Below are 14410 nucleotides of genomic sequence, written 5' to 3' on the forward strand. Positions count from 1 at the left end.
AGATAATTCACACTTCATCTTTGGTGCTCAAGAGGCTATTTGAGGATTCTCCCAAAGATTATGTTCTGAATTTGTGAATAATTTGAGTAGTATTTATGATACTCTGCATGGATTGTGTAATTAGTTATCAAGTAATTTTTTTAACCATTTTATTGAAATGACATAACACAAAATTCACCCTTTTTAAGCATATATAAGTCAATGTTTGTTTTTGTTTTTGTTTTGTTTTTTTAGTAAATTTACAGAACTGTAGTACTGTCACCACACTCTAATGTTTGAGCATACTCCTCACCACAGAAAGATGCCTCATGCCCATCTGCAGCCCCTCGGTTCCCATCCCTAACCACAATCAACCACTCATCTGTTTTCTGTGTACATCGATTTGCTTTTTTGGCCATTTCCTGTAAATGGAATTATACATTATTTGGTCTCTTGTATCTAGCTTCTTTCATGTGACATAATATTTTTGAGGTTCATTCATACATGTTATAACTTTGTTCCTTTTTTTAGGACATTTCAAGCTGACATTTTAATATGCAAATCTCTCCTGGAAAACAGTTTAGCAATATGTATAGAGATCTTTAAGTTTCATAGTCTTTGACCTAGTAATCTACTTTAGTAATGAATTCTAAGGTAATCAAAATTATGTAAATATACACATAAAATATTTATTATAGCCTTATTTAATGGCAGGAAAAAGAGAGATCCTAAACAATAAGGGAATGGTTAAATAAATTATCTGTTCAGTGTTACATTATGTAGCCACTGATGTCGTGGTTTTGAAGAATTCTTAGTGGATGGAAAGTGCTTAAAAGTTTAGTGAAACACGGATGTTACATAATTAAACAAATATTGTATTTCTAATTATGTAAAAAAAATTTATCTGCAGAAAAAGGAATAAAGAAAATTCATGTGTTAGTAGTGATTTTCTTAGGATCATGAGGTTAATGGTTGATTTAAAAAAAGTGTTTTTCTTCTTATACTCTTAGGTATTTTCCAAATTTTCTACTTTATATTTAGAGGGAAATTATATGAATGTTTAAAAGCATGTTACGCTATGGCAGGTTGTCAAATTGATATCCCGCAATTACCTAATCTTGCTCCTAGACCTGAGAGTCATGGGAGCACACCGGGCACCGCGGGGGAGGGTAGAAGTCATTAGAAAATTTTATTTAAGTCCTGATGTTTGGATTAAACTATTATAGGGTTTTTTTTTTTCCTTTTGAATTAAAATGACCATGGTTGCATCTCTTAACACTGTTAAAGTTTCCTCTACCATTATTTAGGTAGTAAAACATACAAGTTCTGTATATTATTTCAAGAAAAACTAAAAGTGCAGTCCAGTTATTAATGCTTCCATAATTTTTAATTCACTTGTCATTTGCTTAAATTTTTTCAGAACTTGAGACAGCAGATCCTAGAATTATTGGGGCCCATTTCAATGAATCATGGTGTTCACTTTATGGCTGCCATCGCCTTTGTATGGAATGAAAGAAGACAGAACAAAACCACCACTAGGACCAAGGTATGTGTTTGTCTTTTCATTTGGTAAACATGTGGTGAGTACATGCTGATTTTTCAATTCTCCATTAGTTGCAGTGGGGCTGGGATAGGGTGGGTGGTGGAAAGGCAACAACTTTGTGTACAGGTTTAGATAATGATATATTGCCTAAATTTCTTAAATAAATATAAAAGATATTTTATGTGAAGACAAGTAATTAATATGATATTAAAACCGTAGCTGTATTTTACATAGAAATGGTAATATAATACAATGTGTTTTTTAAATGATAGTCATTCAGGGCACAGAGCAAGAATATGGAGAGAAATTTTCATCTTGACTGGTTTTTCATTACAATGTGACTGCTTAAATCATTTCTAAATGTAATTCATATGTTGTCTTTGGATTATGTATGTGAAAATTTTGTTGCTTTGTGGGTTTGAAAGCTCAAAAAAGTGTTCTGGGACTTCACTGGTAGTCCAGTGGTTAAGAATCCACCTTCCAATGCACGGGATGCGGGTTCGATCCCTGGTTGGGGAACTAAGATCTCACATGCCGTGGAGCAACTAAGCCCGCGCACCACAACCAGAGAGCCCATATGCTGCAACTACAGAGCCCACATGCTCTGGAGCCCGTGCGCCACGACTAGAGAGAAACCCACGTGCCACAACTAGAGAGAAGCCTGTGTGCCGCAGTGAAAAAGATCCCACGTGCCACCACTAAGACCTGACGCAGCCAAAAATAAATGAAATTAATAGATAAATTTGTTTTAATCTGAAAAAAAAAAGCTCAAAAAAGTGTTCTATATTGGATATAAATACTAACTCATTAGAATACTAAGGCTATTAAATAATTTATGTTCCCATAAGATATATGATTTGTCCAGCTAAAGGTTTCTAATCTGTTATTTTTGTGCTGATTTCACATTACATGTAGGCTGACATTTCTAAAGTAATAAAAATAAACATTCCCACTTATATGACGTTTTGCATGTGAGGATTCAGTAGTAGATATTACATTGGACAGAACTGAGATCCTAGACTGTTTAAAATCAGTCAAGCACACGTGGTTTAACATGGCAAATTGAACACATGCATTTTTCTCTGCTTTCTTCCCAAAAATGAGAGTAAAAAAATTTTAAATGGCAAAACCCACAATGACAAAAAAAATTGGGAGAGGTCACCACAAAAAAATAAGAAGAGTCAACAAAATTTTGCAAGATGAAAAACACATGTCTGAGTTGTAATTGACTTGGATATCAATATCAGCTTTCTCTGCTCTACTAAGTTGCTGCAAGAAGGGGATCAGTTCCCACTGTAAAACTATAGACAGTTTCTGGAAGTAGAAGTATCAGGTACTTCTTAAAGGCAGAGAGTTAGGATGGGGCTGAAATCTGGAGGACTGATTGAGAGTTTATAGATCCCTTTTTCCCAACCCAAGCAACCAACCACCCACTTCTCTTACCCTACCCCATCAGGAGACTGGAGTCAAGTTTACTATGTGAAGAGTTTATCAAGAGAGGCTCTTGGGCTTACTCGGTGGTGCAGTGGTTAAGAATCCGCCTGCCAATGCAGGGGACATGGGTTCGAGCCCTGGTCCGGGAAGATCCCAGATGCTGCAGAGCAACTAAACCCATGCGCTACAGCTACTGAGCCTGTACTCTAGAGCCCGCGAGCCACAACTACTGAGCCCACGCACCACAACTACTGATGCCCACATGCCTAGAGCCTGTGCTCCACAGCAAGAGAAGCCACTGCAAAGAGAAGCCCGTGCACCGCAACGAAGAGTAGCCCCCGCTCACCACAACTAGAGAAAGCCTGCTCGCAGCAACAAAGACCCAATGCAACCAAAAATAAATTAATTAATTAAAAAAAAAAAAAAAGAGGGGCTCTTGACCCAAGGGCATAAGGTTGACACAGGTAGAAATTAGACTTCATGCTGAAACCAGCATTCAAAAGTCTACATTTTGAAAAATGGGAATCACCCTCACCCCAGTGAGATGGCAGGAAGCTATTATGTCCCTCAGGTAGGAGTTTGGAGGATTCCTCTCTAGGAAAATGACCTGACCAAGAAAAAAGATCTGTAGCTACTGAAGTTTTTGAGTCTCCTAGCAAAAACAAACTAGGCTGCTATCACCACACAGGAAGGCCCACCTATCCAGTAGTCCTGCACACAAATGCTTGAGTTCCCATCATGTTTTACTTTCTTTTTGAAAGGCAATAGTAATAGTTGTTAAGAGCACAGACTTTGAAACCAGATCTCTGGGGTTCAAATATTGACTTCTCCACTCACTAACTATATGACTTCTTCAGGGTAGCAATACTACTTCATGGGGTTGTGAGAATCAGAAAAAAAGTGAGGGGGGGGAGGGAGGGAAGGAGGGAAAGAGGAAGGGAAGAAGGAAAAATATATATATGGCACTTACCAATGCACAGCACTTAATAAGCACTCTGTAAATATATATATAGTTATATTATTATTACTCACATTTAAAATTGATAGAGAGCCAAGTCATATGAAGAAAGTCTCAAAATATTAGACAAAGACCGAAACAACTAAATAGAGAAAGTCAAAAGAAACAATGCAGGTAACAGAAGAAAATGTAAATAATAGTAATGTCCTTCAAGAGGTAAAACCATACTGCATCCATGAAATAAGAAGAGATTATAAGAAAGACTATTGCAAAATTTTTAAATTATCTTGAATGTTAAAAATTTTTATAGCAGAAGCAAAACAAAATCAGTTATTAAGGGTTGGAAAGTGAAAGTAGATAAATACCAAATATAGAATGTAAACTTAGAGATATGGAAAAATAGGTGAAAGGAGATTTAAAAATTAGGGAAATGATACCGGAGGCTCAATATCTTTTTGAAGAAAGAAGGAATAGAAAAAATGAGGGGAGAAAAGTATCTAAGAAATAGTACAAGGGAATTCCACAGAAATGAAGGAAATGAATTTCTACAGGCACTGTAAAAAGAGATCTGTCTACACAAAGATCAGCAAGTAATTTCAAAACACTGAAGATAAAAAGGAGATCTGACAGTCTTCTAAAGAGAAAATACTGGTCATAATCAATGGAATAATGATAAGACTTGTCAACAGCAGCACTAGAAATTATGATGGGAAAATTAGTTTCAATCTATAATTCTAACGGAGCCAAACTGTCACTCAAGTGAGTTTTGACCATGAAATGTCTCAAAAAAACAAAAAAATTGTGATCAATTCACCCTTTCTCAGCTATCGTAAGATGTATCTCCACCAGAGGAGGAAAAAAACAAGAAAGAAGGCAACATGGGATCCAAGAAATAGGAGTTCCAACACAGAAGAAAAGGAAAGGGAATCTTTAAGACTGATGGTCACAGGAGAGATATCAAGATGTTACTGTATAGCAAGCCTAGAGAGTACCAACCCAAGTAGAAGGTAGAGAGATTAATTATCTGATGTTTTTGAATACGCAATTAGAGGACATTTACTGTCTTTGGCATGTTTGTGGATGAACATGTGATAGAGAAAACCAAGCAAACAAAAATAGTGCAGACACACAAATGCACGTGTGTGGGCACACACGCTTCTGTTAAACACATTGTGACAATTACGGAAGTTTTTTTTAATAAAGGTAGAAAAATCCAACTGAAGTCATACTGCTTAGTGATGACCATGTTTTCTTGTATATACTTTCAGATTTTTAAACACATTTACATATAAAATATTATGAATACGGGCATTGTATTCCTTTCCATTGATGTATATTCATTTTTTTCATCCATCTGCTGGTTGATATACAATTATTCATACATCTTTTATTTTTTTCATCATGATTTTAGTGAAAAGAGGAAATTTATATACAAAATATGCATAAATAATTCTTCATATCATAAACAACTCTGAAATGAATGAAAGTGCATACATAGTTCATCATATCCAGTGTTTCTTTGTGGAAATCCTTAAAAAAATTAAATTAAATTAAAAACAATTATATTTCTTTGAGGCAAATTATTAATCTAGACTCATTGAACCTTATCATTGGAATGAATAATGAAAACTATTTTAAAGATTGGCAAAAGAAAACAGTTTAAATCTAGGGAAAACAAAAAGTTGTACAAGAAAAGACATGCAGTGATAATATACAGCATAACCATAAGTAGTCATGTGAACCCTAGATGTTGATTTAAATGAAGTTATGATGTAACTACGTTGGGAGGATAGGGAGAAAAGTATAAGAGAGCTAAACCTTTGTCTTCTAAAGTAGGAAGTCAGTAGGTGATGTGTAAAATTAAAGAAAATATTGTGAAATAGGAAAAGTAATAACAGTGTATATTACTCAGAAATGATAGAAAAGAGCTAAGAGTTGAGCATTGTTGCTTTGGGGCATGAGAAGTGCAAGGGCACTGCTATTTTGTCTTAAAAGGCTTCTTGTCCTATTTGATTTTTTGAAATGATGTACAGGTATTATATTGATAAAAAAAGAAATTTTACCTAAAGAAGAGGCCATAAAATATTCTCTCAATTCTGTGATTTGTCTCGAAAGACTTAAATATATACATGTACATAAGTGAATACAATGATGTGTTCTCCAGGTTATTCCTGCAGCCAGTGAAGAACAGCTTTTACTAGTAGAACTGGTTCGTTCAATCAGTGTCATGAGAGCAGAAACTGTCATACAGACTGTGAAGGAAGTTTTAAAGCAGCCCCCAGCCATAGCCAAGGACAAGGTAAGAAGAACTTCGATTTGTTTACAGTTGTATTTCAGAAATGACCCTGGTAGGTAAGATATTTTTTGTACAATACATCCTTTTATTTAAAAGGATTGCAGAAATGACTGCATGTGTTCCTCGAATCGCCCTAATAAAAACAGTTCTCAGTATCTGCAGCGACTTGCTGCTGTGATCATCCCTGTGGCCAGTGAAGAGCCGTTCACTGCTCATAGCTCTCCATATGTACATCTAAGGCAGTTAGGAGCTGTGTGACCAAATTCTTAGGTGAAATTTTCCTGGTCATGTAAAGGAAGAGCACAGAAGCCAGAGCCCAAGGGCTGTTTACCTCAGTTGTTGCCTTTTTCACAGCTCCTTACTGCATTCTCTTCAGAATGAATGTCTCAAGTCTGTAAACTCCCCACATTTTGCCATAACCTTAGTTCTAGTCAGTGTCATTTCTTGACCATGTACAAACTGTGCTTTGCAAGGGCTACCAAAAAATGAATAACGAAGCCTCTACATTCACAATGCATTGTCTCTAGTTAGGCAGACATAAAAGTCTACAAATTAATAAAGTTATGGACTTCTCTACTTCTTTTGCTCTTTGTTCCAGCAACACTAAGAGGTCCTATTTTCTTAAAAAATATTTACCAACTGAAAGCATTAGATTTTAAGCCAAGGCAAAATAGACCTAATCACTTCCTTAAAAGAATTATTACACATATCTGAAAATATTAAATTATTTTTTCTATTGCCTGAAGAGTGTACTGCTTGTGTGTGTGAATAACCAGTGTCCTTATTAATTTTTTTTCTACTGTGAGTTTATTTTTTTTAATTTAATTTTATTTTTTTTAACATCTTTATTGGAGTATAATTGCTTTACAGTGGTGTGTTAGTTTCTGCTTTATAACAAAGTGAATCAGTTATACACATACATATGTCCCCACATCTCTTCCCTCTTGCGTCTCCCTCCCTCCCACCCTCCCTATCCCACCCCTCTAGGTGGTCACAAAGCACCGAGCTGATCTCCCTGTGCTATGCGGCTGCTTCCCACTAGCTATCTATTTTACGTTTGGTAGTGTATATATGTCCATGCCACTCTCTCACTTTGTCCCAGCTTACCCTTCCCCCTCCCCGTATCCTCAAGTCCATTCTCTAGTAGGTCTGCATCTTTATTCCCGTCTTGCCCCTAGGTTCTTCTGATCATTTTTTTTTCTTTTTTTTAGATTCCATATATATGTGTTAGCATATGGTATTTGTTTTTCTCTTTCTGACTTACTTCACTCTGTATGACAGTCTCTAGGTCCATCCACCTCACTACAAATAACTCAGTTTCGTTCCTTTTTATGGCTGAGTAATATTCCATTGTATATATGTGCCACATCTTCTTTATCCATTCATCTGTTGATGGACACTTAGGTTGCTTCCATGTCCTGGCTATTGTAAATAGAGCTGCAATGAGCATTTTGGTACATGACTCTTTTTGAATTATGGTTTTCTCAGGGTATATGCCCAGTAGTGGGATTGCTGGGTTGTATGGTAGTTCTATTTTTAGTTTTTTAAGGAACCTCCATACTGTTCTCCATAGTGGCTGTATCAATTTACATTCCCACCAACAGTGCAAGAGGGTTCTCTTTTCTCTACACCCTCTCCAGCATTTATTGTTTGTAGATTTTTTGATGATGGCCATTCTGACCGGTGTGAGATGATATCTCATTGTAGTTTTGATTTGCATTTCTCTAATGATTAATGATGTTGAGCATTCTTTCATGTGTTTGTTGGCAATCTGTATATCTTCTTTGGAGAAATGTCTATTTAGGTCTTCTGCCCATTTTTGGATTGGGTTGTTTGTTTTTTTGATATTGAGCTGCATGAGTTGCTTTTATGTTTTGGAGATTAATCCTCATATTAACTTTTTAACAATTTCCTTACTGTTCTGAAATCACCTCTGGGGCATTTGTGATAGGATTTTAAATTTGCATGTGAAAGCTCAATTCAGCTTAATATTTTGAGCATCTACTTGGGCCCGAGATATTGGGCTAAGTGTGAAGGATATGAAAACAAATAAGAGCAAAGTCTACACCTCTCAACTGCTGTGCCCCCTGCTCTCAATATACTAAATTCTGAACTTTTCTTTATATGGTAAAAGGGGAAGTTTTCAAGGGAATAGTTCATACTAAAAAGTAACGAATTGGTAAATTTCAGTGGACATCAGTATTTCTTGCCAATTACTGATTTTTACGGACAGGTGTGTTCTTTTTATTATATGTTACACTCAGCACTACCTTTAGTTAAAGATTACATTTTAGGCTGTTAGGAGTTAGTTCAAATTTGGGACAACTACACTAATTTAACAGAAACGTGTGGTAAAATAGATTTAAATTCCCATTTCATAAAAAATTTCAACCTAATTCTGATAGCCCCAGCCAAGCATAGGGTGATTAAAATAAAAATAGTGTTGATGCTTACAGAGTGAATGGATCATTAAAAGTAATGACTGGGGTATCAACTTCGGATATGGGGTGGGGGGGGGACTGAGAATACTTTGATTTCTTCTGTCCATTTTCAACTTTTAAAATAGCTTTTGTTTTGTGTTTTCCCTACTACATGGAAGAGAGCTGTGTGGTTTTTATGACAACCTAGTGTTTGATTTTGTTTGCTTTTCATTTTTTAATTTAAAATTGGCAGTAAAATACAGAGTAGTTGCAACTATGAAAAGGAAAGGCAGCATTTTTCTTCACTATAAAACTGATTTCTTTTGTTTATAGAAACATCTTTCTCTGGAAGTCTGCATGCTTCAGTTTTTCTATGCTTATATTCAAAGGTAAGATAACTGATGTGGATCCCTCCTCATTTCATTTAGCAATGTATAAAGGTTAGGATATATAGGAGAAAAGCACCTGAATTCTTTCAAGAACTTGCTTATTTTTTTCCTTCTAAAACTGAAAGAACTAATAGTAGAAACAGAAAAACGTTGTTTAAGGATATAATAATAAAGGTCATTGGTCTCTTAATGACCCAGTCATGCAAATCCTACGAACATAAACACCTAAGTGTATTAAAGATACACTGGACATTAAAACACTGAATTGTAAGAAAATCATTTAAATATGAATGAAAAGCTACATCCTACTCTTGAAACCATGCCTACTGCCACTAAATCCATTATTTTGATATAGGCGAACACATGGTAATCTAATCTGTTTTTAATGTTAGGAATGATGATATGAAAATATCTTCTTTTTGTGGTATTCCAGTTTTGCATTTAACTGACAACTGAACAGAAGTTAGTCGATTTGAGTTTTGATAAACTTCTTACTTAAGAACCTGAATCTTAATCCTCCCTTATAGGGTAGTTTCCATTTTAATCATCAAGCTTGGCAACAGTTTGTGATCTATGATTAACATTTATAAAGTTAGGTTAAACTGGTTGTGATTTAGAGCAAGGATTGCCTAAAAGCTGAATTTAGATACATAGAGAGGAGTTAGGGTTAAGGTCAGCCAGAAACAGAGGTAATAATCTTAATTTCTCTAGAGATGATTGATATTCAGGATAGATTGACGGCTCTCCCTTAGATGAGATAGAGACTCATAGGTGAAGGAAAAAGAGCCAATATAAGAGAGATGTGGAGAGAATAGGATTGAGTAGGTAACTATGATGGCAGTAATTAAACTGAGATTTATTGCAGTTGTATTTTACTTTTGAGAGTCCATGTGATTAAAAATTGGTATTTCTATACAGCAGAATTTCTAGACTAATAATTTCCACTGGATATTTTCAGTGTGCTTGGTTTTCTTTTTATATATAATATTACTAGAAAATATAAAGCTTTTAGAAATGTTCTATCACAGTCTATAAAAATTCAGGAAATGTTTCAGAGAAAGTAGTAGGAAAATATGGCAAAGACTGGGGAAATGTAGGGAAAATTAAAGTTGATGTTGGCTTTCTCTATATATAGAAGCTATGCTTATCTTGCAGAATTCCAGTGCCCAATTTAGTGGATAGCTGGGCATCATTGTTGATACTTCTGAAAGACTCCATACAATTGAGCCTTCCAGCGCCAGGGCAGTTTCTTATACTTGGGTAAGCAATTTCACTTAAAAATATGATTTCAAATAAAAGAATAATGTTCATTGTCTGATTGCTGAATAACATGTTTTGGGTGACTGTGTGACCTCTACCTTCTCATAGGATTCTCAAGGTACAGAACTAGATGTATAATATGAGGCCAGTAAAAAAAAGGGGGGGAGGATTCGGAGGGAACATTGTGTGTTTATACACATGGAAAATGTAAATGTGCTAACATACAGCTGTTGCAACCGTAGTCACTTAGGAGAAAGTGTGGGATTGAAAGGGGTAAGGGTGAGTAGGATGGCTGACGGGGAACTTCCTAGAGGAGGGTCATTTGAGTTCAGGGCCCTAAACATAAAAAGATTTGGAAGAGTCATTTTCTCTCTGTCATGTTGTTTCCTGATCTATGTTAATAATGTGTGTGATTATTTGATAAATTCCAGTCACCCTTAACTGCATGCACCATGATGTCCTAGGCAATGTCTGTCTTTTGCTCTCCATTATTCTTGGTTCATAACATGTCCCTAAGAAGTATTTGCTCAGTGAATGGAGGTGGTAGGAGCAGAAAGCCTTTGCGCAGCAGGAAGGGGAAGGGTACGCTGGGCAAGGTACCTTGTCTGGTTTGGCTATGAAGTAGGGCACAGCAGTGGAATGGTGGGTGGATGAAAAGGGAGACGGGAGCTAGAAGGGGGAAGGATTTTGCATTTTCATTAAGAAGTTTGGTCTTGGGCAGGGGGTGGGAGTGATGGCAGGTTTTGAGGAGGGTCATGACTGGCAAGTTAACAGTAGAATGGATCAGAGGGAAAAGACGGACTAGGAATTGTTTCTAGTGGGAGGTAGCAAGTTTGTGTGCTGTGGATGGTGGGATTGAAACAACAAGACAAAAAAAGAAGGAAAGGGGGCCAGCAAAGGAGATAGGAAAGCAAACAGTGAAGCATCAGAAAGTTAGAAGAAAAACAGGTATATTCAATGTTCTAGAAGCAAAGAGAATTTAAGAGGGCATGGCTAACCCCTTCAGAGAGATTAAGGAAGGTGATATAAGAGGCTGTATTTATTGATGATTTGGAGAGGATTGGTGATTTAGGAGAGAGGAGTTTGGTGAGACGATAAGCACAGCAAGGGTTAGAGTGAGAAAGTAAGTGTGGATTATTCTTTGAATGTGTGATCATGAGAAGAAAAAGAACTGACAAGGTAGCAGGAGGAAATGTGATTTGAAAGTCATCATTAATGGTAAGGAAGACCTGAGGATGTTGAGTAGTGAACAGCAAAGACTCCTCCTGGATTCAGATCCCATCTCCTTTACTTCTTTGCTGTATGGCCTTGGGCAGGTCATTAACCTCTCCATCTGTAAAATGGGGACGATAATAGTGCCCCCCTCATAAAGTTGTTACGAGGATTAAATGAGTTAATATTTGTTAAATTCCTAGAATAGTGCCTGGCCTATGATAAGTGTTATATAAGAGGAGAGTGCTAGACAGAAGATTGTAGAGAGAGTGGGGCTCGTTGATAGCACCAGATTCCAAAGACAGCTAGGAGGGGATGGAGACCAGGGAATGGCAGGTGTAAGAGTGAGAAAGAAGGCTGCATTTTTTAAATTAATTTATTTATTTGGTTGTGTCAGGTCTTAGCTGCAGCAGGCGGGCTCCTTAGTTGCAGCATACACGTGGGATCTAGTTCCCTGACCAGGGATCAAACCCGGGCCCCCTGCCTTGGGAGCGCGGAGTCTTAACCACGGCGCCACCAGGGAAGTCCTGCTGCATTTTCTCTAAGACTTTGCTACTCAGAGGTTGATCCTTCAACCAGCAGCACTGGAGTCACCTGGGAGCTTGTTAGAAATGTAGAGTCTCAGCCTCCACCCCAGACCACCAGAATCAGAATCTGCATTTTAACAAGTGTCAAGTGATTTGAGTAAAGTTTGAAAAGGACTGCTTAAGACAGAAGAGGGGAAGGAAAGGGAATACACTTTTCTCCAACCTGGGTTACATTACCTCACACAGTCAACATGTTATCACGCTGAATGGATGTAAATTCAACCAAGTGCAAAGAACTTTGACCTTCTGTTCAACCTCTGTAGCTCTGATGGTAATTTTATTTTTGGCTGCATTGGGTCTTCATTGCTGTGCGCGGGCTTTCTCTAGTTGAGGCGAGCGGGGGCTACTCTTCGTCGCGGTGCGCAGGCTTCTCATTGCAGTGGCTTCTCTTGTTGTGGAGCACAGGCTCTAGGCGCGCGGGCTTCAGTAGTTGTGGCTCGTGGGCCCTAGAGCGCAGGCTTAGTAGCTGTGGCTCACGGGCTTAGTTGCTAGTTGCTCCGTGGCATGTGGGATCTTCCCGGACCAGGGCTCGAACCCATGTCCCCTGCATTGGCAGGTGGATTCTTAACCACTGCGCCACCAGGGAAGCCCTCTGATGGTGATTTTAAATGGGTAGTTGTCGGAATCTATATACACAGACTTAGCTTCTCTGTTGTCCTTAAGGGAACTGGTGATTCTGGTTTGGCAACCAGTGGTCTAGAAAATTTTGAAGTGGAGGGGAGGGAAAGTGAGGGCTCTTTAGTAAAATGGCCTCAAGTGTTCTGGTAAATGTAGGAGTGTAGTCTTCCACCAGGAAGCAGAGAAGGGGTGGAGAGACAGTGATGAGAGCTGGAGGAGAGTAGATCAGCCTGTAGAAGCTGAGTAACACTGGGAGCCCAGCCGGGCCACAGCGAGCTAGCAATCCTGCTCAGGAACCTCAGGGGTCACGATGATCCCTAGACCCTCGTGCTGTCTATTTTCTAAACCAAAAAGCTGAAGGAGTTTTAGCCATTGAAGGTGTAATGAAAAGAGCAGTGGACTCAATGTCTGCAATTCCTGGATCAAAGATTAAGATAACTAGTGTGTATGATAATTTTTAGTGATGACAGATAACGGTAAACACTGGAACTCAAACAACATTCTCGTAAAGATTTCTGATTCTTATCTTCTGATCTCTAGTTCTAACCCTCATCTCTGGCACCCTGGGTACATCAGTAAACTTCTCCAACACTATTTTCCCGTCTGTCAAGAATAACAGTACCTGCCTTACCTACCTCTGAATTGTTCTAAGGCTCAAAGAGGGAATATGGACAGTTCTTTGAATCATCACCAAATATCCTGCTGGCTGATTTCATTAAAAATTAAGGCCATCTATTATGACTTGTAGCTTCTCCCCCACAAGATTTTACTGTTTCCTCACCTGTTTTTTTCTTCCTTTCTTGTTTCTCAGATAATGGAGGATCCTACCTCCTTCTCAATGTGTGTATCTTCTGAGTGTTTAAACTAAAAGTTGGACATTTTCCGTTATACTAGAAAATTCCCTATTTAAATTTCTGGTGGCTTATTTTTTTCCCCCAACCATTCCACTGATCCTCTAAAAATTCCTAATTATAAAATAGAAATTGATATGATTGCTCTTCAATATCACTTTTCATATTAGTTTGGAAATAATTATGCATATAATTTATCTTAATAAAAGCAAGTCAAGCAAGGTAAATATTGAGTGGAATTTTAGCAAACAATGGAAATGGATTTTTTTCCATTCATGAAGTATTTTTAATCTTTTATACCTGTCTATCTATACACACACACACACACACGAAACCATTTTTATATTACAGTTTAAGATTGGTGGGATTTGGGGTATTTTAAAAATTTTTTGTTGATGTATAAAACACATACAGAAAACATACAGATTATAAGTATACAACTCCACAAGTTATTATGAAGTGAACATACCAACTGTTCAACCAGAAACCTAAATTAAGAAATAAGACATCATATGTCCCCTCAGGTCCCCTCCCAATTACTGTCCTTTCCCTTTGCCCCAAGATAACCGCTGTTCTGACTTCTAACAACACAGATAAATTTTGTCTTGTTTTGAATAATAATTATACATAAATATTTTATTTTGTGTCTACTTCTTTCACACAACATATGTTTATAAAATTTATCCACATAATTTCATGTAGCTATAATTTATTCCTTTGCATTGCTGTTTAGTGTTTCATTGTATGAATATGCCACAATTTATCTCTTCTGTTGCTGGACATTTGGGTTCTTTCCTGTTTTGGATTTTACAGATAATGTTGTTATAAACATCCTTGTACAGGTCTTTCATGCATATGTTTAT

The 14410-nt window shown here is 37.2% G+C and overlaps 1 protein-coding gene across 3 annotated transcripts in view; it reads left to right on the forward strand.

Annotated features, from left to right (window-relative positions):
• The window catches only part of DOP1A (DOP1 leucine zipper like protein A), a 112210-nt gene that overhangs the window by 84252 nt on the left and 13548 nt on the right, over window positions 1-14410 (forward strand). For all 3 annotated transcript variants that reach the window (XM_068551678.1, XM_068551677.1, XM_068551679.1), the window contains exons 22-25: window positions 1400-1525; window positions 6079-6213; window positions 8964-9019; window positions 10175-10279. In XM_068551678.1, coding sequence (XP_068407779.1) covers window positions 1400-1525; window positions 6079-6213; window positions 8964-9019; window positions 10175-10279 — 422 coding nt within the window. The remainder of the gene's footprint in view (window positions 1-1399; window positions 1526-6078; window positions 6214-8963; window positions 9020-10174; window positions 10280-14410) is intronic.

This window comes from Eschrichtius robustus, chromosome 9 (assembly GCF_028021215.1).
Source record: "Eschrichtius robustus isolate mEscRob2 chromosome 9, mEscRob2.pri, whole genome shotgun sequence".
In the NCBI taxonomy this organism is placed as follows: Eukaryota; Metazoa; Chordata; class Mammalia; order Artiodactyla; family Eschrichtiidae; genus Eschrichtius; species Eschrichtius robustus.